Raw genomic sequence first — 25900 nt, 5'->3', positions numbered from 1 at the left:
TCTTACGTCTTACGATAGATATTCAGATGATGACGATGAATTTGTGTAAGACCCTCGTGTGGCTCCAACCGGTGGGGTTGCATACAGGTGGGAATCGCTATTTGGAATATGCATACATGCTAAATAGGCTCCATATGTGTGCATTATTGCTGTTATCTTCCCTGCTGTTGTGCAGGACTTTTGCTATGTGGAATTGTAGCCCCGCAGTTTGTGTAACTGTTTGAAGCACATAGTGTAGTTTTGGGGATGAAGATGTGTGATGGTTCAGCTGGCACACACAAATGAAGATCTAGTCTAGGTATTTGCATGTTTAACTAAATGACTGCAACGAGTATGTACATTTATGCGGAACCAGAGAATTAAAGATTAGTCACGGCTGCTTAGGTTTATAACATTCACATGGCTGCTGTGACAGCCAAAGCGTTTGCTTACATGGGCATCAGGACAATAATCATGGCTGTTATGATCACACAAAGAGGTTATTGTAGGTACAGACGAATGAATTGAAAGTCAACATTACAGAGTTGCAAGTTTTCTCGACCATTATATGATACCAAAGTTGAGGTAGGCAAGGTACAAAGGAAGCTATGGCAATAAATCCTGAAAAAAAAACATGCTTCCTAATCCACGATAAACCCACTGACTCACTGCAACCGACAACGGCTGAAGGAAACAAAATAGAGACCATGTCAAAATGAAACGCCTCAGGCGACCTCGCGTTCTATAAGACATTCAAATAACTCTGTGTGGTGGCAAAAATAAGCCTTGAGGCTTTGATGCCGAAGCCGCTCAACTATTGTCTAAAACAAATGAACACACACACACACACACACACACACTGGTCGTGAGTAAACTTCAGAGCTAACCGCCACCCGAGTAAACATTGCAACAGAGACTGCTCAGTTTAAATCACAGGAGCCTCGGGGTTCGTGGCTGATGGATCAGACAGGCTGGTGATTGGTGGCTGCTACCGGTGACAAAGATCCTGCAGAAAACGTATAAGATCGGGGTGCAAACACAACTGGGAGGGCTGCAGGTGAGAGAGTGTTGGGGGGGGGGGTCCCTGTGGATGATGTGTTTACCGGCATGCTGACAGAGGAAACGACCACAGTAAAACATAACAACGCCCGGAGCTGTCACCTCGAGACCGTAACAGCAGAACATGTCGCAGCTATAGACCATATTTGTTGAAACCTGAACTGAAGGAAGTGTGAGTAAGTTTCCTCCTATAGTCCCTTTCAACATACCGGTGTCTTCCCTCGTCCCTTTTCTCTTGGCTTTTTTCTTATTTCACAGTCTTTTTTTAAATATTTTTCTTTGTGTGCCCTTTAGTAATACATATTATTTACATTTTATGAATGTGTCACTTTGAACAACAACAGGATATATTGTTGTTTGCACTGTGACAAGGTAGATGTACCTTACATTTAAATGTTCTTTGTGTGTGTGTGTGTGTGTGTGTGTGTTAGTTAGTTTCAGTATTTGTCATAGATCCAGTGAAGAAAACGTTAACAACAACAACCATCTTCACTACCTTGCAACATGTGGACTGGATCTTTTGACCCAACTCCCTCGTTCTCTCTCTCTCTCTCTGTCTGTCTGTCTGTCTGTCTGTCTGTCTGTCTGTCTGTCTGTCTGTCTCGGCCTACCTCTGTTTCTCTTTGCTCTCTTTCCCCCTGTGTTTCTATATTTTGACAGGTTAATGCTCAGCGAGCGTGTCTGGCTTATACACACAAATACACACCGACATGCACACGCACAGCCTGAGGTGTAACAGGGGATTTCAAGGGGGACAGCGGGATAGACAGTTTAATCTTAGAGAGAGGGAGGAATGAGAAAGAGAAAGAAAGCGAGAGGGAAAGGGAGACACATACATACACATAGAGAAAGAGAGTGAAGTGAAGGGGTAAAGGTTACGGTAGATACTGTCTTTGAAAAGCAGGCGAAACAGAGGAAGGGAAATACTTTATTTCTCTTTCCCAGAGAGGGAACGGGAATGAGGAGAGGAAGTGAGTGTTGAGATACAGGTCAGACGCTAAGCTTTTGTAGACATTTCAAACAGCAGTACGTCAAGGCTCAGAGCTAATACTCCCTTCCTCCAGTTGTACTGCTCTCAGTCTAATCGCCGTGGCCGCAGAATCGGTACCAGACAGGTGAACTAAGTAGAAAATGAACAACAAGCACCACGCTATTAGTTACAGTTTTGAGTCAAAGGTTTTAACTGATTATCTACTGCTTAGATATTGAGTCCTCGCACTTAAACCGGCATGTGTCTGCATATTTTTTAGGCCAGCTGCTCAGGGACCGTCTGGTGCATGGGCAGAGAGTTCAATCCGAAAGGCCCTTTTGCACATACCTGCAGTATGTTAGTCAGTGATGGATCCGGCTATGCCAGAGTTAAACGTCAGTGTGTGCGCGGCAAAAGTTGTGTGTGATCTCAGAAGCGTATGTGATGGTAAATACTCTCGACAATGTGTGTGTGTGCCTGCGTGTGCAACGTTTCAGATGCATTAGTGTGCACGCGTGTGCATGCCTGCGTGTTCATCTGTATTTGCCTGTGCAGATGTGGGTGTCTAGGCTATCCCAAGTTCCCCTGAGACGGAGTTGATTGGCAGCTCTATCCGTGGTTGTCTTGGTGATGATGATGGATGTGTTTTGGGTTACCACGGAGACCGCTGTTTAGGCGTTCCATCCGCATGCATAATGTAGTTTTAGCATAACGAGACTGTCACCGACAGAGAGATGGAGAAAGGACAAAGAAACAACTTTACTTGCTTCATGAAATTTTCATTACATACTGACTCTAAACATGTTGCACTCCCCGAAGATCACACTTGGGGTGTCAGGTTAGGGCCCAGTTATGGCCCTTGAGATGGTGGCCAGAAAGGGGGGGTCCAGTTGCAAGGTGCACACGGATGGTGCATTTTCATGTGGCATGCGCTCACTCACACAGTGCGACACCCCGGTGGACTGATTAGGGATAGCAGCTGGGCCAGCTGTAATAGTAATTAAATATTATCCTGCCAAAGTTAATTCCCCGCGGGCCTTGAGTTTGACATATGTGCTTTAAGTGATACGTTACAACAGTGGCTGGTCAAGATGAAGACTGCATGCAGATGGAGACATAGAGACGGACAAGCAAGTCTTCAAAACAATGCGTGTCCTCTGATAACGATGAAGGAGTCTGTCCTGTGGAATCAAAGAATTTTAACTCATCCTCCAGCTGTTGTGCTGAATTCATAATAACTTTATATAAGTTCTACTTTTTACAATGAAAGCACAGGAAGAGATCCAAACCCCCCTTTGGGATCAGAGACGTGAGATGTGTTGGAATGTAGTTTCCAAAAAGATCAACACTGCTTAAGACTTACTAACAAACTGAAGCTTCTTTTCTTTTTTGAATTATTTCAAGTGCAGGCGAGAGAGATTTCAGTTTCTTGCTCCCACCTTGCAGTGCAGACTTATACAAAGCTTACAATGTTTGAATGTTGAGCCGTATGTTTATTGCAAAAATCACACTTGTATATAGAAAGTAGCTAATACACACAGACGCATGCATATATACAGGCACACATGCCTGGGGAGACACAACTACATATGCATCATTGCTTGCTTAGTCTGTTTGTTCAACTAGACACGTCTACTTAGTACATGAGATTTAAAAACCATGAACATGCAGAGAGATTCCCACACATGTAAAAGACATGTACTGTTTAAGTTGACATTCCCTTTAAATGCATATTTATACATATGCGCTTACAGATGCACGCACAAACACACAACCCTAACCCATTCACTGTTGCATGCTGGTGTGTGTGTATCAGTGGTAACATGGATGGCTGGCTCATTCACAATGTAGCAGACAATCAGCCTGCTCACCTATGCATGACTCTGAGAAACACGCTCTCACACGTGCATTATTTGACACAAATACAGCCGTCTTTTTTTACAGAAAGACACTGCCGTTACAGCGGTTCACAGAAATGCTACTCTTTAGTGCACACAGATATGCCCCAATATACGTATCGGTGTCCATGTTAATGAAAAGCACATGGTGTCAAAGCAGTACTCACATGTGTAATTTCATAAAATCCGGCTAACTCAAACAATAACTAAACATTTCCATGAGAATGAACAATAGATAAGATTACTTTTTCTAGGTTAGTTGTCCTTTTTTTTTACTTAAATCGTTCCCATATTTGGGTGGAAAGTATGTTTGCAGATCAGAACCATAAATCAGATCTCTGTTTGTTTTTTGTCTGAATGGCGACACACGATACACTTCTTGGTATTTTCTCAGAAGTGGGCTGAATGTTCAGTTTTAAGTCAAAACCAACATGATTCTGCACCGGGAATGTATGGCACAAATCTATAGGTTAACACAGGCTTACTTTAATCCACGCCTCTAGTAGCGTGTCGTCACCTTTTTGCAAACCAAATGTGACACCCATGTTAAACAATATGACAATGGACTGAGACACATGACAAAGAACTCTAAAGCTGTACTATATGTGGACATTATGACCCATGTAGATCGTTTTAGGATGTTGTGAGTAAGAACTATATCATAACCATACATATGAACAGGGCCAGTTCTAGGGTTCATTACTTAAATCTCTTAAATGCAGAAAAACCCATTGTGACTAAGATGTTAGAAGCGTGTTGCATTGCATTTCTCGCAGAGGAGCACTTTAAACCTCATGAATAATTCACTCACTAATTCACAGACACTCTCAAGTACACACCACCACCTGCAGACATGCACAGATGCACAACGTCACACAGGGCATATGTGCGCACACACACACACACACAGCTGGATACAAGGCAGTTCCTTGATCTCTGAGTATTTAAAACAGCCTGAAATGGATCTTTGCCAGAAGAGGACACAGTGATTGGCGCGGTGAGACATACTTGTGTTTGATCCGTCGGTGGTGTTGTGCATGCAACATTCACTGGAACAACCGCATTGAATCACGACTGAATTCATGGTCAGGAACTGACAAGACGAGGAGTAGGAGGAAAAGCAAAACCTCAAAAATGATGGAAAATAGGAGAACATGGTGCTTCGGGCAAGAGATAGTTCTCAGCACTTTGTTCTCTCTCCTTCTATCAAACATTCAAGCGGGAGAAGAATGAGACAGAAGCACAAGCGATGAGAAGCTCAAAAACACTGTTTTCCTGGTGCCCCCATAATCCCTGCGTCCTCCATTATGCATTTTGCTTTTGTGTAACATTATTGTTGCACTTCTTACAATGTGGTCTTTGTTTTAATAAAGCATAATATACTTGCAAAATTTGTCAAACTCAAGACCTAATCCATAACAAGCTTCAAAACAAAGAAGCACTGTTGAAATATCCACCGATTGGGGAGGCTCTTTAGCTCTTCTTCATCCTTGAAGTCCCCACACCGGATCTTGAAATTGTTTAATTTGTCGATCTTTCTCTGTCCTCCCGGCCTCTGTCAGCATCACGCCGTGTCTGTCTGCATCCTTCTGCCTTTGGTGTTGCGCTCTGTATTAATATTTCTCCCTCTCCCTTTATCTCACCATAGTTCCTGCTTAATCCTCTCAATCGCCGCCTTGATCCATCTCGATCCAATATTCATCCATTCTCCCCTCTCTCCATGCCTCTGTTCTGTCTTCTAATTCATTTTCTTTCCTTCCTGCCAGTCATTAAATCATCTGTCATCATCTGGGTTTGGTGTGTCATCTGTCTTTCCCTCGGCTAACACCTCCCTCCCCTCCCTCCCTCCCTCCCTCCCTCCCAGTCGTTTTATCTGGTTCGCTCTCTGTCTCACGCCTTTATCAGTAGTCATCAGAACGTTATGACAGCTGGGTGATCGATGCCACTCCTCAAACAATGGCTTAATGCGTTCACAGAGGTGGGTCGGTCTCTACTAAAGCTCTATAGTTGCTGTTATCGGTGTTGAACGATGGGGATGGACGGGGACGCTGTTACTGTCATCCGTGGCCGCTCATTAGAGGCACTTCTTCAACGTTCCTCTCTATGTGTTCTCCACTTTCAAAGTCACTCAGCTGTCTGTCACAGGTCAAGTGGCGTAGAATTTATTCATGCAACGCTTCAAAAAGATGTTCATTATATCGCTTTAAAAAGCAACAAAACATAAATACAGATGAAAGCTGAGGCAGATTAATCACGCGCAGCACGAACATCTTTAGTTTTGGTGCCGCTCTTATTCTGTTACTTGCTATTTTCACCGATTAAACACTGATGGAATGCGAGTTTCAAGGTTATTATAGATGCTGCGCCTCCCGTCTCCTCTCCCTGCTCCTTTTCTTTTTCTTTTCCTTCTATATCAGTCTCTTTATCTCAGTTGCTGTCCCTTCTCTTCCCGTTACTCCACTTCATGTTGTGTTTTATTTTAAGTTCTCCTTTTTGCATGAAGGCTTTTAGAAGACTTAGAACATGAGAAACCATCTACGACACACAGCATTTTCTGGAGGTCTGATATTCTGCTATAGATATCCCTCCTAACGCAGGCTTGTCCATAAAGTAGTGGTCGGAGGGACATTTTTTTAGATGTGATAAATCAGTACTCAATGAAAAATATATATATTTAAAAAGTCTGATCAATCTCAGATTTGTAAATGCCAGTGCTGATGAAGTGGCTGTTGCTGTGTTAACGTAGATGACATTTTAAAGAATATACATCCCCCAAAGTGATATTTAGCATCGCCCGAGTTATTGAGTGCAAGACCAGATGTGAGACACCTTTGTGCTGCTGAACTCTTGCAACGGAACTTGCTACTTCCTGTATTGATTAGCCTTTACATGAGCAGGTATTGATCATGGAAAGCCAGAAATAAAGGTCATCTATAAACATTGAGAATCAAGTGTTTGGTTGTGGTTTGTATATGTGGAGGACTTTTTCTTGTTGAATTAATCAGCACGTTGATGTTCATGAATTGATTCATAAAAAGAGCAAACATTCCCACCGTACAGAGATGCCATGAACCTGGCATCCATTCACTGGCCACACTTATGTAATTTAAGCTTGTACCATCTCAACTATTTCTGATTCGGTACCAATGTGTTTGTGGCGATCGAGGCCAATGTGTTCCTGCATACTCATTTGCATTAACACGCTCTGCAGTCAGCAGGGACATTTATGGCTGTAGTATGTTGGACCTGCAGGTGTGTCCCATGCTCTGTTTGTCCCACTCATATCCGTACGGAGACACTGGAAACACCTCCTTAGTTTTAGAGAGGTGTAGCTAAGTTTGTGTCGGCTGACCTGTGTTGAACACGCCCTTCATGGCCACACAGGAGAGGAAAGAGGAAGAAGGACGGAAGAGACAAGAGTGGAATGTCTTTGGCTAAAGCGCCCATGCGTTAAACTCTCAACATCCAGCTATTTGTTTAAGATGTCAGGGATGACATTTTACAATTACCAACACCCAGGGTCTGTCTCTCTCTCTCACACACACACACACACACACACACACACACACACACACACAGTGAGGCATGGATACAGGTGAACACACACACACACACACACTGTCTAAAATGTGCATGAACAGACACAGAGTCAGACACATTCATTCTCAGAGAATAAAAGAAAGGGAGTCGGGGAGCCAATGAGAGGTAATACTTATTAATCACAACTTTAGGAGATCCTTCTTACGTGATGATTTCAAAACTCTTTTTAATGACAAAATGAGACAACGGGCGCCTGAGTCATCCGTCTCAATACTGCTGAGGAGTCAGAGAGCCTCCGCCTGTGTTCACCACCACCAACACCTTTCCAGTGACTCTCAACGTGCTACCTCTCTGTCCATTTTGCCTTTTATCTTACTTAACAATTTGTTGAAGATGTCTCGCATCCTTCTGCACCCTTCTTCTAACTGCTTCTTTCAATGTAATCCTTACTTCCGTTCTGTTGGGACCAGAGGATCCTTCAAACCAAAGCCACAGGAATAGTACTGCTGACATGTCCCTGAGCGACACGTACCAGCTCCACGGATGATGTAATGTAGTTGATACTGTCATCGGACAAAGCGGGCTAACAATATTGCTCATATTAAAATGATTACCATGGATGTTGCACAGAAAAATAAGGAATAGTAATAGTAAAGCTCTTGTATCTGATATTGTCAGGTAGGTTAATAGTGGGGGGCTAAATGGAAAGAGAAGAATCACAGTTTAATGAGAGAGTCCAGTGATGTTTCACTAAATCTGTCAGGATCATAGGGCTTCTGTAAGAACATAATCGTGATGGCCTTCTATCTATCAATCAATATCTCCACTCTTCACGTCTCCTGGTGATCGAGCATTAAATCACTCCTCTGCCCTAATGGGTCTAAATGTTGGGCTGTTAGTTGACTGGCAGGCAGCATCTGCTCTCTGATTTGTGGACAGATGGAGGAATGAACTGAAGGTCAGCGTGGTTACTAGTTGAGTGTGGGTGTGTGCGTGTCTGTGTGCACCCTAAACGCAATGACAGTAATGCAATGCTGGCAAGCAGTGGAGAGCAACCAATATGTTTTTAACAAGGTTTAAAAGAGGGGATAGAAAAATATGATAGCAATATGCGAGGGAGAGAAAGAATAATGGGAACAGCACATAAAAAAAAGCACTGAATTTGAAGTCACTAATTTAATGGCAGCTACACAGATGAGTCATACTAAGTTAAATGTGGGTATTTATCAGCTTTTAATGTGGTCTAAGAGTCAACAATGTATCGGCATTGTTCCAGAGACACAAGACAGTTGATACCTGAATACCTCGAGGGGCGTCCTACACCAGCAGCCTTTGGTCACAAGCTGAACCTCACAGACAGGGACAGACACAATCTACACGAGGCAGATGAAGGCCGAAGAAAATAGCTTTAAAATAAATTCAAACATCACAGGGACCGTCTCAAAGAAATGGTCCATCCTGACCTATATAAACCTGGGATGAGAAGATTGTAAAACGGCACAGCAGGTGTGAAGCCTGCACTTGTTAAAATGAAAATGTGTGTTGTATGTAATTTATTCTGCAGTCAGATGGGTTCACATTTGTCAAAAGTGAGGATAGCTGTCGCCCCTCATGTCTGCTGCTGATCCCTCGATGCATTTTTGTCCCATGCATGCTGCTAAATCAACTCAAAAACAAATTACCTAAAAAACTAGATAAAGTCAGACATCTTCCCTCAACGTCCTTATTGTGGGTTTTTGTTTCATTTGCGCCTGAGTGAACTGCAGGCTACCCTTAACGTGCGATCCAATATCCTGTTCTGCGTGGTGCAGGACTGAAGCCTCGTTAAAGGTAAAGAGTAGCCCTACTTGTAAAGGAATGAGAGATGCGAACGTTACAAATGAGCAGCCTAATTAAAACCAGCCGTTATACCGTAACAACGGCAGTGTGTACACCGGGGGTGCAAGCTACTTTTCAACCGATCAAGTCATGGCGAGGACCGGCTGACGTTGGCCCCCGTGGCCATCGACCTATTGGGCACCGCTGGTGTGCGCAGTAAATGACTTCTCTGCCAAACAAAGGAGATCAAGGGTTGAGCAGAACATCAGGCATTCCTCCCAAGAAAAAAAACTCAGCGGTTGTTTCAACTAATACCCCAAAAAGATACATTCACACGCGAGCTGCAAAGCCCTCGAGTGGCAGTAGAAATGAGGATTTATCCATTAAGAGCGTGGAAAGAAATAATGGGACACTGTTCCAGAAACACAATTTGCACATTTTTTAATGTGTTTTTAAGTCATTTTGTGCCTAAGCCTAATGATACCTTGAATATAGTTGAGCCGGATCAGATAAAGCGTTTTGTTCTTTAACAGTTTTGGAATGTATTGACAAATGATGATGTCCTTCTGATGGAGGCGTCTCTTATGGGTCCTTTTAAAGGCTTTTTTTTTTTTTACAAAAAATGACTTTTTTTTTCTTTTTTTATTCTAAAGATGTGAGGTGCTTCACCGGGAGGACAAACGTTACATTCTGACATATTGGTTGTGTGTTAACATTCGTTTTAATTCATTTGCAATACCATCGACAAAATGTTATTACAATCACGTTTCTAAAATGTCGTGACTTACATCCGAGTTGAACCAGGAGCCAAGGACAATCAAGAAAGTGCCAAACAAGTACAGTCTATGGTGGTGTGGATTTAGTTTCTAATGTCCTGATTCATTGGAAATGGCTCATTCCACCATCTTGGAGCCGGAGCAGCAAACAGTAGTGATTTTGTTAGAGTTCAGCTCTCAGTGGGGAAGCAACAAGCCAAATGGCAGATGCAGAGCGGAGTGAGCGGGATGGTATTTAACGTTTCCAGGATATAGACTGGACCTGATCTGTTTGCAGCACGGTAGGAATGAAAGGAATGCGGGAAGCCACTGGTAACCAGGAGGAGCAGAATAGTGTGAGTGTACTATGCATGTTGTTGTTAGGCTGCGTTGTCAAGATAAGTTGGAGCTAGTAACGCCAGTACTAGTTTTGTACTTCTGATCCGCCTGTGCCCAAGATCCACTTCCAGTCCCCTCAGAGCTTTTACGATGACAAGGTCCTGAAAGCTACATTGAGGCAAAAGTGAAATTGCATCTTTGTCTGTCTGTTCAGGGTGCATGACACACACTGCAGCTGCAGAGAAAGCTAAGATAAGAGGCCTCAAGCCAGGGGGGGAATTATTAAAAAACAATAATGCTGGATTATTTGTGTGCACTGTTTAACTGCCTCCTGTCTATCCGGTCATTCATGGCAGTTAAAACGAGGTATTAAAGGTACGCAGTTGGTGATGAAGGAGAAATAGGGTTGGCTATATATTCAGTTGGGGATGAGAGTTTGATGGATGGGTGGGTGGATGTAGATAAGGGAGCAGGAGGGATGGATGGATGCAGCCTGAAGAGAGAGGAGAGGAGAGGGTGATGTAGACGACCCATAATCCTTGGAGGCTGACTGCACACTGGGTCCTCTGTGATCAAAGTCTGCGTGTGTGTGTGTGTGTGCGTGGGTGTGTGTGTGTGTGTACCAATCTGACAGTGATAGAGATCTGCCTATCAAAGTGATGCAGGAAAGGAATGGAGTTATGGGAAAGGGAAAAGAAAGAGGGGGAAGAAAACACGAGTGGAAAAGAGAGGAGAGAAAGAGATGAGGCCAGTAAAGCCATTAGACATTAAATCAATCAGTCGAAAGGAAGTATAGAGTGAAAAGCAGAGAGTAAGATCTTAAAGAAAGACACAGGAAGACGGGGAAGGATAAAGAAGGAATCCTCAGATGACGGCAATATTGATGACAGCGCAGTGGGGAAGAGAGGCTGAACGGATGCGAGATCAAAGCACACCGGGCGCCGAGAGGGGAGGAGCAACGGGAGGGGTGAGATGGGAAGAGTTAGGACGAGGAGGGGCAAGGATGAATGAGGAGGGGTAACGGAAGCACAGAGGGAGGCAGGAGGAGGGTAAGAAGAAGAAGAGTGGAGGAGCAGGGTGGTTAGCTCTTCTCGATGTAGAGACGGGTGGGAAAGAGTGTTACAGCGACCACTAGAGGGGCAGACTGACATGATACAAATGTATATTTAAGTGGAACATGGCCAACAATTCCCTCTCTTCCTTCCTCAGTACACACATGCATAGTCACACTCGAAGCTAATGTATACCCCCCCCCGTACTGTGAGTCAGCACAGGTTCAGCCTCCACAGTTGAAAACAGAACACGGCATGAACAGTACAGGCCTCCATTACCTATAGGTTTACCACCTATGCTCCTTTATCTTCTGGTCGACGAAATACTTCACTTGCACTATGTTTGTCTACGTGCCTCCTGTGAGAAGGTATTATTATGAAGTTTTGCGAATAGAGTTTTATTTTGGAAATGTTTGCATATGCATATATGGCAACATAGGTGATGTTGTATTTTTCACTACGTTGTTGGGTGTTGATGTTGAGTATAAAGTATTTAATTATGAAGTTCACATCACATGAGATTGTTTTAACAAAGGATAGCGTGTGGATTTAAGGGGGTTTAATAGCGGAAATAGAATGATATTAATCTGTATGTTTTCTTTCGTGTCTATAATTCCTTTGTGTTTGTTCATTCATCAAGATTTAGGCTCATTTTTGAGATAATTAACTTGTATACAAATCTGTACAATGATTGGATGCATGGATAGCCAGATTAAATAAATAGTTTGAATCCTAACAAGAACAACATCGCTTTGCAGTAACTTGATGTGCTAATTGGGAGAATTTAGGCTCATCCTTTGACTCAAAAAGGTTTTTCAGCAAATATCATTCACCTCATAATCAGTCTTGAAGTAATTTTAAAATCGTTATCGTTTTGTTTTGTGCTTATTTTAAAGCAAACTCCATCGTACAATTTGATGTGGCTTCAGTGACCTCAGCACTCCCTAGTTGTTAGCCATAGATTAATTTAAAAAGCTTATTGGATTTCAAAATATCAAAATGAGAGGATCATTTGTTTGATTTTAAAAGAAGCAGCTGTACGTTCAAATCAAAAACAATATAAAACACTTTTGACTGCTGCATGCTTTTAATTGCTTTGCGGTTGTTTAAAAAGAAAAAGGAAGTCACCAGAAAATGGCCAACAGAGGTGCACAGTAATATTTCACACCGTCACACAGTCGTCATGATTAATGCAGCAGGCGTTAAACACAAGTAGCCGACACATCATGGAAAGTTGACTGGTTCCATGTTATGTCTGATGCACACACATTGAACAGAAGGTTATGTGGACTTCTCCCCCCCCGCCCTGTGAGCACTCAACACATGTCACTTTTTATTAGAGCAGCTGCTTCTGAAGCGTTAGATGACACAATCAGTAAGGATCCTAATTGCATCACGTGTCATCAAAGTTTTCCTTGCTCCTTGCACGGCTTTCAGGTTTTCTTTATATCTACATCGGTTTTCAAGGTGGCTCATTTTTAAAGGAAAGCGGACATTCTTTGGTGCTATGGGTCACCACACCAAGCCAGAGTAAATGCTACAGTATCATGATACAGAGATACGCTGCAAACTAGCTTAGCAATCTTTTTCATTTCACAAGTTAATTTTTTTTTTTTTTTTAAGAGACACTCATTAGTGGACCATGAGCCCCTTTCACCTGTCTGTCAAGTGTGACCGACACATCAATAAGCTGCAGGGCTGAAAGAGGGGTGTGCGGGGACGTGCGTGCGTGCGTGCGTGTGTGTGTGTGTGTGTGTGTGTGTGCATGCATAGCGGTGTGTGTCCACCTGTGTTTGCAGACGTCCTTTGGATAAACCTGTCACAGGTCTCATCCAGCAAGCAGCTCTCTCTCTCTCTGCAGACACCCACACAGACACTAGTCCATCGTTGGCCTCAGCAGAGCTTGGTTCAGGGTGTTGGGTCATTTACACAAATCTCCAGTCGAGCTGTGGAATGAATGTCTGTCTGTATGACTGAATGGTCCGTCCGTCTGTATAACTGCCCATCTGTCGGACTGACTCAGCAACCTCTATGAAACTGTTTGAATGATGATAGTTTGATGAATCGTTCGATGATATGTTCAGGTGATCAGCACGTGTAGCTCGGGACGACGCACGTCTTGTTGCAAGCTTGTGTCAACGCATTTTGACACAATCATGAAACATCTATCGTTCCCAACTTCACTCTCTGACCTTTTAAAGAAAAAAAATGTCAAACTGCTATTTTAATTTGATCGTGTTTATTGTTTCCAATATGAAATAGTTTAGACAAACTCTTCCTGTTTCAATCTGGCCATATATGATTTGTTTCAGTCTAGTTGTTTTGGTCTCTGTTCTTTCTCTCTCCGCTCAGTGCACTCTGTTCTGTCTGATTCCTTCCCATAACAACTCGTATGTGTTTCTATTCATGTCCTTTCTATTGCTTATTGTGTGTGTCTTGATCTCAGACCACAGTTATTCTCCTTACCCCTCCTGTGGGTGGAGTCTGGCTTGGTCTCCACCTTAAGTGTCCTGTCATCTGTGCATGGATTCTCCTAGGCAGCATTGCCTGCGCCTGAGGGATGTGCATGTGTACCTGACAGCGCCTTTCCACACTTTTATGAGGGTTCTGTCTAACTATCTTATCAGTGGGTTCAGTTTGAGGGCAACACACGTGGAGTCGCTTGTACTTCTCTACATGCTGATGATATCAGCAAAGTGAAGCATTCTACAGTAATATAAATCATGCGTTGTCCCAAATTGCCCCCACTGGTGTTTATAGGAAAATATGTCTGCTGTATGAGTGTGTTACATACAGTATTGCTTCTTTTATGTATAACTATAAATTCCACAGGTATAATTTATACCTTTTTTTTAACGGTTGGACTTGTACGCTCTCAGAAAAAAGCTTCAACATTGTATCCTCATCACTGGGGCTTTGGGTGCTTGGCTGGGCTCACTTGGCTTTGCATAAAGACAGGCATTGCCTTCTTTCAGATTATTTCTTTTTGTCAAGAGTTTGGGTACAAAAACATTTACCGATTCATTTTGAAAATGTGGTTTGAGCACAGCCCTCGTCGGTATCTTGCCAAACATCCAAAGTCCCAGTGAAGCAACGAGGTCCAATGTGGTATGTTTTTTGTCTCTGTGAGTATGTCTGTATAAATTATATGTGTATAATTTATGCCGTGTGCACAGCGCAATCCATGTGTCTTTATCTGTTATACAGTAATCAGTGCTACTATTAATTCTGAATAATATCAATGAGATGAGATCGACATTTAGAGAAAATCAGGCAAATCTATAATCACGTCTGGTCTTTATGTTTTGAAACTAATTGAAAGTCAAGTCATTTGGTGACAGTTAACCAGCGAATTGGGAAACAGCTGAATCTAAAGTTCCTCGGTGGTGATTGGAGGAGACGAGAGCGGAGATCTGTGATGGGACAACTTATCTTGTTATTGGAGGAGAGTGGGACAGAAACTGCAGCCTAACCCCTAAAACACCTGGAGCTGACAGTCCAGAAAATGAGGACTGCGTGTGTTTTAGCAAACATATCCTATTTTATTCAGATCTAATTCACATCAAAAGCATGATGTAAGAATTCCATATTTTCACAATATGGTGTCCAAATATGACTTGACTGTTTGGGTTGTGAGAAAGTCATCCATTTCTAACATTCAAGCCACAAAATAACAGTTAGTGTGGCCAATACAGATTGTACCTGTAACATACTAAAATTAAGGTAATCAAGATAACTCAAATCATAGAGGGAGAGAGGTGAGGAGTTTGGGCAGGCTGACATGTTATCTACTTGAGAAATAATATTATTGAGAATTTGGTAATGAACTAAATTGGTACCTTTGGTAATTGATGAGCCCCATCTCATAAAGCTATCCAAAATCAAGAAATTTTATCAAAAAGTCCGCCCCTCAGTCCCTCCTCCTCTCCCTAACCCAGGTTTTCTATTTGTCACTCTGATTTGATTGACAGCTGAGGACACATGTGGGGGCACTGTGAGGGGCGGCAGTGGGGTGGTGACCAGTCCCGGTTACCCCGGCAGCTATGGTAACCAGGCCGACTGTACTTGGATCCTTTTGGCCGAACCTGGAGACACCATCTCTGTCATCTTTACAGACTTCCAGACAGAGGAGAAGTATGACTACCTGGAAGTGGAGGGGTCAGAACCACCGACCATTTGGTGAGTCACTTTATCAATTTATTCATTAATTTATACGTGCGTATGTGCCAGTGATAATCTCTGTGTGGCAGAATTTTCCATTCGTCCGTGTCCGTGCTGTATTTTATGTTTGGGAACAATTTTCTAAATTGCAGTGTTGCAGTGAGTCACGTTTCGGGGTTGAACTGCAGATGGGAACATGTTTCCGTGGGGCATGATTCTTTTTGGAACATCCATTATTTAATGGCACAAACGTAGGTAGATTACAGCTTGCAGAGCATCACAGGCCCCACAGTCTTAAACACGGTAAACAGTATAATAGAGGTGCAACAAAGCTACACTCTAATTAGTGTGGTGGAGGCGTATGTGAATGTCTGAAAAAAATAAAATAATTTGGTTGGTCTCTGACGTGGCATTTCTGCAAAGACAGTGTAGTCACGTAGCAGCTATGTTCATGCAACAATTTGCCCACACTCTGAGTTGAGTGATAAGAAGCAACAAAAAAAAATTTGAATTTGTTTTAAGAACAGATAATAGAGTCATAAAGTTCACTCATAACAAACTTTTATTGCTCTTGCTCTAGATTTGGTAAATTAAGGTATTGATAATAAATTGCTGTTGCTGTAACCAGTTTGATCCGTACCCTGGTCGTGGTCATGTCTGCGCGTGTAAATGCTTTGGAAGTGAGAGGGGCGAGGCAGCTGCTTTATTATTTGTCTTGATGTGTGTCTGTACAGGTGTACAACTCCCATGTTTGCTCATGTGTGCGTACAGTATATGTGTGCATGTATCTGTATGCGTGTGTATACTTCCTATCATGTTACAAGAACCTCAATTCTTCCCTCATCTCGCTTCTTGGTTTGGATTATAAATAAGTGAAGACTATCGCCCGGGGCGGTGCTGTTGGCCTTTGGGCGATAATGTGCTGGTGAATAGTGTGTAATGTTGTCGGTGCCGTGACTCATGTCAACTATTGCTGTGTAATTATTTACTTCCTGAATTGACTCTGGACTCTCGTACAGCACTTTATTCTCATATCATGGGTATTTTCCAGTAGCCAAAGGCTGATAATATGGCTGTAGATTTGAACTGAGTGGAGAGAGCAGCGACATTCAGACATACAGCCTGGAGCAAACATTTTGACTTATGTTGGGAATAACTAAAGATTGTAGAATAACCCTGACCGAAATAATAAATACATGAATGTATGCACAGTGGTATGCAAGGGTCAAATTGCAGAGCACACAAGTCTGAATGTGATTCATCGTAATAAAAACCCATGGACCATGGACTCATGGTTCCTCCCCTGTAAAACATGAAGATGAAACAATACTTGCATATTATCTGAACACCCTAATCTCACCTAGTTAAAACTATTCTGTATCCCTATGGGTCAGATTTTCATATAATCCGCCTGATCCCATGGATGGTTTCTCCTGGTAAATGATGCCGGCTGCTGGAGGTGTTGTAATTATCAAAAGAAGGTGTTCTTGACAAGGCTGCACTGGACTCTTTTGCATCGTTTGAGTATACCTGAGCGTTGTTGCTATGTAGGGGCATCCCTCCATGGCTGCACTATGCCTTTTCTTTTCTGGGAGACACTTCTATATCAGAAAGCATGCATCATCTCTGCCAGCATAAGTACAAGGACTCTGACCTACAAAGTCCTGCAATCTCAACAGAGTACAGCACCTCTGGAAGTAGGTTGAACGGCTTAACCGCAGAACAATTGTGCTGCAGAATGTGTCCGTGCCGTACATGAATGTGTGCTGGAAAAATCAGCAGGGTCTTTGCGACATATCGAGTTAACGTGGAACGAGTTCTAAAGATCTAAAGATGTCCGTCTGTTTTAGGGGCATAAAGGTCACCAGCCTCTGGCTGTGTGGAAGGGGATACTGAGGGTGTAATCTGTTAGTGCCTTCTTTATTTGTACATTCACAGCATGTGAATGGTAGTAACAAAAGCCTAAATAGATATCAGTGGTATTTTTTATATTCTTTATATGAGGTTGATCATTACAGCATGATTTATCAAATTTCCAGTTTCATCCTGTTTCTATACCCTACTAATTAATGTAACTCGGGCAAATGCTGCATAGAAACAACTAACACTTGATGAAATGTCTTAAAATGAGAAAAAAATGCCACAGGTTTTCTGTTATATACTTTTGTAAAAAAAAGAATAGTTGTAGACATGTGGGTGTTTTTTTTTTTTGATGCTACGCAAACCAGCTGTACATTTGATACATTTAAACAATTTCATTAAACTTGTGTAGGTGTATTATCCAGGACAGACTGGCGGACTGCGGTCCGAATCCAGACCCAGAAACCGTCCCACCTGGACCCGACTCAAAAAAGAAGACGGTTGTGATTTAAACGCAGTTTTCGACCGTCGCAGCTTTGGTCGTCTTTACGGTAGTGACTTAAAGCACCGACCAATTGCATTCGAGTTAAACCATCCCACGTGATACTACTCGACCAATTGAGTCGTTGCCTTCCATGCAGGATGACGATATTGTCTCAATACTGCGCACAGACGAGAGAAGTAGCGGCAAATTACAAAGAAAAAGACTGTAGGAAGAAAAAGAAAGTTAGCGAAATTTGAGAAGAAATGGCGCTCTGCGTTGGACAGCGAAAGTAGATCCATAACGAACGGACTCGTTTCTGTTTATATTTCCCACTGCAGCACTAAACCAGTGTCTCATGTGTGTATATACACATGAGACAATTGCTATAATGTGTTGTGTGATTTATTATTTATAATTTGCTGAGACTGCCAAGTCCAAATGTGTAGCAGAAAAGGGGAAATTCAAGCTTATCTTCCCGTTGTTTTATTTTTTCTGAATTTAAGCACTTTATCTGAACAGATTTGAACTTTTTTTTTGTTTTTAATGCAGCCCTACTTTTATTAATTGAGAGAACATTATTTATATTTGCAGTCACACAATAAATATTGTCAAAACAGTTTCAGAATTGATTACATGCAAATGTAACTCCTGGTTTCACATGTGCTTGTGCTTGGTATCAATGCCTGTTTGCATGTTACATGCATTCATTAAGTTGTAGCTGTGTAGCTTTGGTGTGCTTTGCAATGACTGACATCTATTCTCCATACAGTAGTTTCCGTTGATATTTGTCCTGTTTGTCCCCATGGCAGGTCCTGAAGTTTGATATTGACACAAAGTCACTTTGTAAACAGTTCTGTGTTGATACCCTTTCCCTGTAAACAACGTTCAGGTATCTGTCTTATCAGAGTGATCATGGTTGTGGAAGAAAGACACATTGAAATGACTTTAAAATAGTTCAGTAAGTAGTGTACTAAATGCTTTAAATTCCAACCTATTCCGCAATCGACAATTATCTAATTGGCTAAAACCTGTTGTTATAAAAAAAAACGATGAGGCTATGAAAAATAGCCTTTTGGCTGAATGTTTTTTATTAATGTGCACTGTCCCGTATCAAGCAAATAATTTGAAGCGGTCAATGAAGAAGCATGGTATGGTTTCTTATTTATTTACTTAATCATTAATACATAGACAATCACATTTGAAATATTTGTTTTGTTTGTTCAAACAGAGTATCAATTAACCTTCATGATAGTATAAAGTATTTATGCAAATGTGAACCACCTAAAAAAGAAAGACCGGTTGTACATTTTTTGAACAAAACTGACTGTTTTGTGGTAGAATAGTCCTTCCAAAAATTAGGCCGTGCTGCCTGAACCATTAGCAATTGCCTCACAACACTCAGTGCTAATTTACAAATTTCCATTGGCAATTTGTGATAGAAGCTAATAGCTAAAATGCTAATTTCGAGTGGCAATTAGCAGAGAAAGCTATTGGCTGATTTGCTAATATGTGTGTGGAAGAATTTGTTATGTGTTTATCAGTTGCTGCAGGGCTGACAACAGCCGTATCACACACACACTGACACACACATAGGCACGGATGTAATCCACGTCCATGTGTATATACACACACCTACGCGCGCACACTTTCACCCCTGACAAAGATGCTGAGACTCCTCACACAAACCGCCTTATCTAATCGGTATGCAGAGAGGTGTGCTCACGCCTATAAGGGGTAGTATATCTCCGTGAGCTAAGTGCCTGTAATCCTAGTTTAACAACACACACACTTATACCACACAAACACGCACAAATTTCATATTTTGTTGTTTCAGAATCAGTTGCCCTTGAAACTGAGTCGAGCATCTTAAATGCAACGGGCCTCTCTTTCTGTCTCCCTCCCCTCACTCTGCGTGCCTTTCTGTGTATCCGTCTGTCGGTCTGCGGGCCTCTGTCTCTCTCTCTCGCTGTCTTGCAAGTGCCTCTCAACATGGGTCCGGAGTATAGCCTGCTGTTGAGTGCACTTGACAGCCCATCACCATGTCCCTAGTAATGGGGGACTGGGCTATGCAAAGGCTGTCTTTTAACAATCTCTGGCTTGTCACGGATTTGTTTTCTAGAGGCCCTGAAAATTAATTTAGTTGTGTTTGGGCTGGATGCCACGTTGCCAAGTGCCTGGACTCATATCGCTAAGTGCAAGTAAGACAGCTCATTCTGCCCAGACGCCACAGTGTAGAATATATACATCTATGTACCGCACAATATGCACCTGAGAGATGTGGGTTATTCAGATACAGTGTGTGCACATGAGCCCAGCAAAGTGGCGACTGCATGTCATCACCTTACATACATATCTACATATTCTGTACTAACAGTTTTGAAAGATGTCCAACGACATTCCTGCATGTTTGGGTTTTTATGCAGCCATCATTTATTTGACGTCATGGTTTAATAATAATATAACAGAAAAACTGTGATTTTAAATAATGTGATTGGAATTCTTATACTATATCACAACCAAAAAAAAACTAAAATGGAAGAAAAGGAGGACAGATATTCTAATACATTTAAAATGGTAACAATAAAAATGTGTCTACCTGGTGTACAGGCACCATTCTAACAATTACGGCCGTCCTGCTTAATTTTAAAGAAGGGAACAGTAAAAACCATAAAATGGAAATACGTCCAGGTAAGTCCCAGACACAAACCCAATGTCTAAAAATTGGTTGGTATACAGCTAGACTCAGCTTTCGTACCATTCTGTAAAAAAAAGACCTTTTTGTGTGTGACTCATTTAACACTGAATGATAAATGTTCACGCATCTCCTCGCTGCGCTCAAAGTTGTAGTATTTGTTCGAGAGATACAAAAAGAGCCGTGTGAAAAGACAGAAAAAGTTTAAGTGTGTTCATCTTTTGGTGTGTGTGTGTGTGTGTGTGTGTGTGTGTGTGTGTGTGTGTGTGTGTGTGTGTGTGTGTGTGTGTGTGTGATGCTTGCTAATGAATGCTGATGGCAGAGAGGATGCTGGGATAGCATCATCATCCCAAATAGGAAATGGAACACTGACCTTGAACACAAACACACTCACGGGAAAACAAACACACATATCAGGTTGTTTCTACTATGTGTCTGAAGATACAGGGCAACACCAGCCGAGGAATACACACACACACACATGGAGGCAAACTAGCTTGGAACTAGAACTCTGAATCAACATTGTGCTTTATGCTTGTGCCTAGTGCTTTATATAGATAGAAGTGTTGCTGTCAATAATGACAATGTCATTTGGAGAAACACCGTAGCCTTAACTCTGGAGTTCTTGACCTTTAATAGTTCTGTTTAAATCCCTTGCAAGCGCAGAAGGATGCATATGTACAGGTACGAGCAGGTGGCGTGGTACACATTCCGGCCGAGGATTTTACACCACTCTTAAAACTGTGGGTAATGAGTCGAGGACAGTAGACCTTTGCGAGCGAAAGGCTCAAGAAAACGAATGTGAGCGCTGCAGGTTTAGAATTTTTGCACAAATGCTCGCTTTGCAAATGTTGTATGGGGAATGACATTTATTCAAGACATTTGTAAAGCCTTTTTGATGAGGAAAAACAGATTGTATCACGTATGTATATATATATATATATATATATATATATATATACAGAAGTTGTACAATAGAGCTGGTGTACAAGTCCATGAGACAGACTTTTGTCCTGTGGATTTCGGGATCATACCCTTTAGGTATTAAGTAAGTAAATTGACTTAATATCAACCAACACCTTTGAAACAAATGAATAAAAGCTTTTGGGAATTAACCCTAATTTTTCAGAGAGACAATTTAGTGAGAGAAGTGGAGAGACAAGTTGACAGGACAGCAAGAGAGGCGTCTTCGTGTTTTAGCGAGGCAGTGTTCGGTAACGCAGAAGATGACACGAGACGCAAAGAGACAAGAGAGGACATGCGGACCGAGGAGCCGAAAGGGCAATTGGGGTGACAAGAGGAGCCAGGAGAAAAGAAGTGGAGATGAAAGGTAAGTAGGCTAGGTAGGGAGGAGACAAAAGAAGAGGTACATAATTAGGGACAAGTGGGGTGGAGATGAGAGTTGACAGGATAAGAGAGGTGGAAAGAAGCATAAAAAGAATGGAGACACTGGAAGAGAAAGCCTTCAGGGGGATTCATGAGGAAGGAGGTTGTGGAGAGAAAGAGACAGACACTGAAAGGGACTGAGGAAGGCAGAGAAGGACAGACAGACACATTTAGCTTTCCGTGACAGCACATGAAGCCAAATTTGATCATGACAACACTGCAGTTCGATTAAAGCCACGTAAACAACTTAATCCACCGTTTCTGTAACTTGGGTCATAGAGAGAGTGTTCACTGTCTGATTAACATGGGTGGAATTAATTTGATGTTGTATACGTGACGATTGTTCAGATCTGTAGACACCATACGCCGACTAAGCCTGTCCGTTCTCCCGAGCACGCAGCTTGTCCACTATGTAAGTGTTGTCAATTTTTAAAGCCGCTTTCTTCCTCGCAGCTGTCATTAACATCTCAAATGTAGACAATTTGCAGGGTTGTTGCAGATGAGAAGCCACGGGGACAGACATTTGCATTTTATGAGGGCGCTTTTTGAATTCACCAGTTGCCTATAGGGGAAAAGATACATCCTCCACTGCTCAGCATGTAAACGGCTTAATCAAATTACACTTAGAATCAAAGCAAGGTTTATAATTAGATTAGTGCGTGATAATTAGATCACTGTGTTTATGCAAACAAAGTCACATTATACACATTCACTGAGGATTAAAAAATGCAAAATAGGTCACTTCAACTCTCGGGCTTTTAGGCATCTTCAACTGTTGTACTTTGGTTTTATATACCAGGCATCATGGAATAGCTACGTCTCAAATATCTTCAGTGCATTTGATCTTTGTAACGTTTTACTGTCATTCAAATCATTTTCCTCAGCCTAAATAGATCCAAAACACATCTCTCGGGGTAAAAGAAAACGACTGGTGTTTTTTTAATGAATACGTCCTAAATTTGAACGTTTCGGTGAAGGTCTCTATGATTGATATTTCCACTCAATGGCCTCTATCGAGTTTGCTTTTCTCTCTTTCTGTCTCCAGTGCCTGAGCAGGAAAGCATTTTTTATTTTTTTATTCACAGCTTTTATCTAAAGCAGACAGAAACTCTGTTGGCTCCAAGGGCTATAAAATATTCTTTTCATCGAGACAATATTGTCAGAAAATGATTAAGGTGAAAGCATGTTATCACTGCGGGACCAGTGTTTTTTGGAGGTCACTATTGCTGGGCAGTGAAATTTGATGTATACTATTCCCACAGAAAATAACCTTTCCAGGTAGTGCTAAGCCTGACCTGAGGGACCAGGCCACAGTTTGAGCACCACTGGAGCATAATGTGTAGTTGGGCCTGGACACAGCAAATTAACTCTGCAATCACAAGTACATCTTCATTGTCATTCCCTGCACTAAACCCATTGTTTGTGTGAATGTGTATATGCACTAATTTGTGTCTTCATTTGGTTGGATGCCTTTCCGTGTATGTATATGTGCACGGAATTGTTGAACAGTCAGCCACTGGTGATGGGTGGCTGGGGGGCGTTGCAATAATAATACATTGTAATGTAATAGTAATAACACCGGCTCCCTGTCCCTGTCCCTGTCCCCGTCCCCTGTCTCTGCGCTGATTAGCCGGAGCAACACACACGCAAGCACTCAAACACACACAGTGAAAACTGGGCCTGAGAGGAGGCGGGGAGCCGCCCAGCATCGCTGGCTTTTTTGGAAGGAGATTGAGCGAAAAGAATGAAGTGAACCGACAGAGCGATGCAGAGTAAACTATGTAAGTTCTGAGGACGGGAGGGGATTAGGGAGACATAGCAAAAAATAGTAAGTGGGGACGATAAATTGGGAAATGACAGAGGGAAGTGATAGTTTGTTAGTATTATCCACTGGCTTTAATACCCAGTTGTCCCTTTTTTTTTTGTCGAAGGAACACAATCATTCTGAAAAGAAGGAGGCGCATTTTCATTCACGTTGACTGAAGGGGATGTAAAATGGTTCTTCAAAACACAAAAGCAGGATTATTTTATGACAAGTATGTTAGATGATCGAAACACACCTCGGATTTAACAACATATTCAGTTCCACATAACGTCGCAAAGTAACACTTATTGAGACCTGGGGAGATCAAAGGAATAAAGATTGTGAAAACCCAATTATTATCAAGTGTTTATTCTTGCAAAAAGAGGCAGAAGGTTCACAAAGAGCCTTTGCAGCGAGCCAACTGTTGAACTGATGTTGAGACACTCGGGGGAAGAGGCTTCAAAACCGAAGATAGGGAAGCGTAAGATCCCTATTTCTTGTGGATAAATTGGTTAAAGTACAAAACGGTACAGTACATCTGGTTAATGCACAGGTCGTAAACAGGAGGAGGAGAATAGCCGCATGTGACAAGGCCTTGTATTGATTCTAAATCAGACAGATATCAGCATGGTGACACTGGTTTGTCGGTCAGTGGTGTAACGAGCCATGATATGTAATAGATGTCTGTATGTAAGTAGCTGTACGGCATACAGCAGTAGCTGTTTACAGCGCCACAGTCGATGCTTTGAACCGTCCACGTGATACAAAGATTAACTAAGATAATTGTTAAGATGTACTTTGGAGATATGTCCATGGCCAAAAACGCACAGACATCCAAATGTCATTAATCAAAACCAGGAGCACCTCTATTCTGCCTTGACACCACACCCTTCTGGTTCATTTCAACCAGGTTTTGGGAGCTGGTTGCATGATACATTTTAGTGGGTTTGGCCCCAGACTTTTGAGTCATGAGGCCTGGCTAGCGGACAATCTTCCAGTTCAACCCAAAGGTGCTCGGTGGGGTTGAGGTAAGGGCTCATGCACTTCTGCACCAAACCCAACACAGGTCATGTAACAAGTGGTTTCATCATTTGACTAAGCTTATATTTATCTTTTATTCCTTCCCTTCCGCTGTCCATCCGAACCAGCCATTTCACACAAACACCTCGCCGCTCTATGAGTAGGCGGCCAAGGAGGAGGAGAGAACATTCAAATGAGACAAAGGGATGGGAGGGAGAGACAGAGAGGGGTCCTGTTGCGACCACTGATTACTCTCTGCCCACTTGAGATTGATGGAGAGTGACACAGCAGGCGTGCTCAAGCAAGCACGGACACATACGCGCACAAGTACATACACACAGCGCATCGCACAGACACACACACGGAAGACTTCTCTGTGTCTGTATACTGATTGATGATGCCTCCTCCTAGACTACATCTAGACATACACTCCTGCAGAGTCCACGTGTGTGTGTGTGTGAGCATATTCTCTCTCTTCATTTACGTGCGTATGTGTCAGTCCCCGCCTGTTTTAATGAGAGGCTATTAGACAGATTGCCTGATTAAGTAGCACACCCCTTCCGTCTTATGAATAGCCACATCCAACAGTTAGTGCAGCTCTCTGACCCCCGTGACCACTGATGTCAGGATTCTGCATGTTTGCGGACAGCCATTCACTTCACAGATGGTGGAGTCTGTTGACCTTGTCTCTGTGGTCAGATATCAAGTTTGCCACATGTCCATCTTTCTTGCCAATGCAAGATGTCACTTCTAAGTTTAAACCCCTCTGGTAGAACGTCAACGGTCACGATGAGCCGTACCGCACAGACACCTTTGTCCTTGATGACTGATTGCGTTTTGCACCAAAGACAATATATAAAGTTCAATATTGAATACATTTGTGTGCAGCAGTTTGGATATACAGCAACAGCCGTTTGCAACCCGGGGGGGAGTTGCTGCACAGCAGAGAACATCGTCTCTCGTCTCTCTGCTACGCTCTCCTGTCTGTGTTTGATTTCCAAGCCTTTTAAAGCAGTTGAATGTGTGAGAGGTGCTATCATGATCGCGCTCCGGGCATCATCTCAGCATATTACAACTTGAGAG

General features: G+C 42.4%; 1 protein-coding gene across 7 annotated transcripts in view; it reads left to right on the top strand.

The window, feature by feature from the left end:
• LOC120826256 (CUB and sushi domain-containing protein 3-like) overlaps window positions 1-25900 on the top strand; it is a 256995-nt gene that overhangs the window by 115944 nt on the left and 115151 nt on the right. For 6 of the 7 annotated variants that reach the window (XM_078081428.1, XM_078081427.1, XM_078081426.1 and 3 more), the window contains exon 5: window positions 15382-15589. In XM_078081428.1, the coding sequence (XP_077937554.1) occupies window positions 15382-15589 (208 nt within the window). The remainder of the gene's footprint in view (window positions 1-15381; window positions 15590-25900) is intronic. The other variant, XM_078081429.1, reaches the window with a different exon arrangement.

Source organism: Gasterosteus aculeatus, chromosome 10 (genome assembly GCF_964276395.1).
Source record: "Gasterosteus aculeatus chromosome 10, fGasAcu3.hap1.1, whole genome shotgun sequence".
NCBI classification, from domain to species: Eukaryota; Metazoa; Chordata; class Actinopteri; order Perciformes; family Gasterosteidae; genus Gasterosteus; species Gasterosteus aculeatus.
Note: the sequence above shows the minus strand (reverse complement) of the source record. Positions and strands in the feature narration are given on the sequence as shown.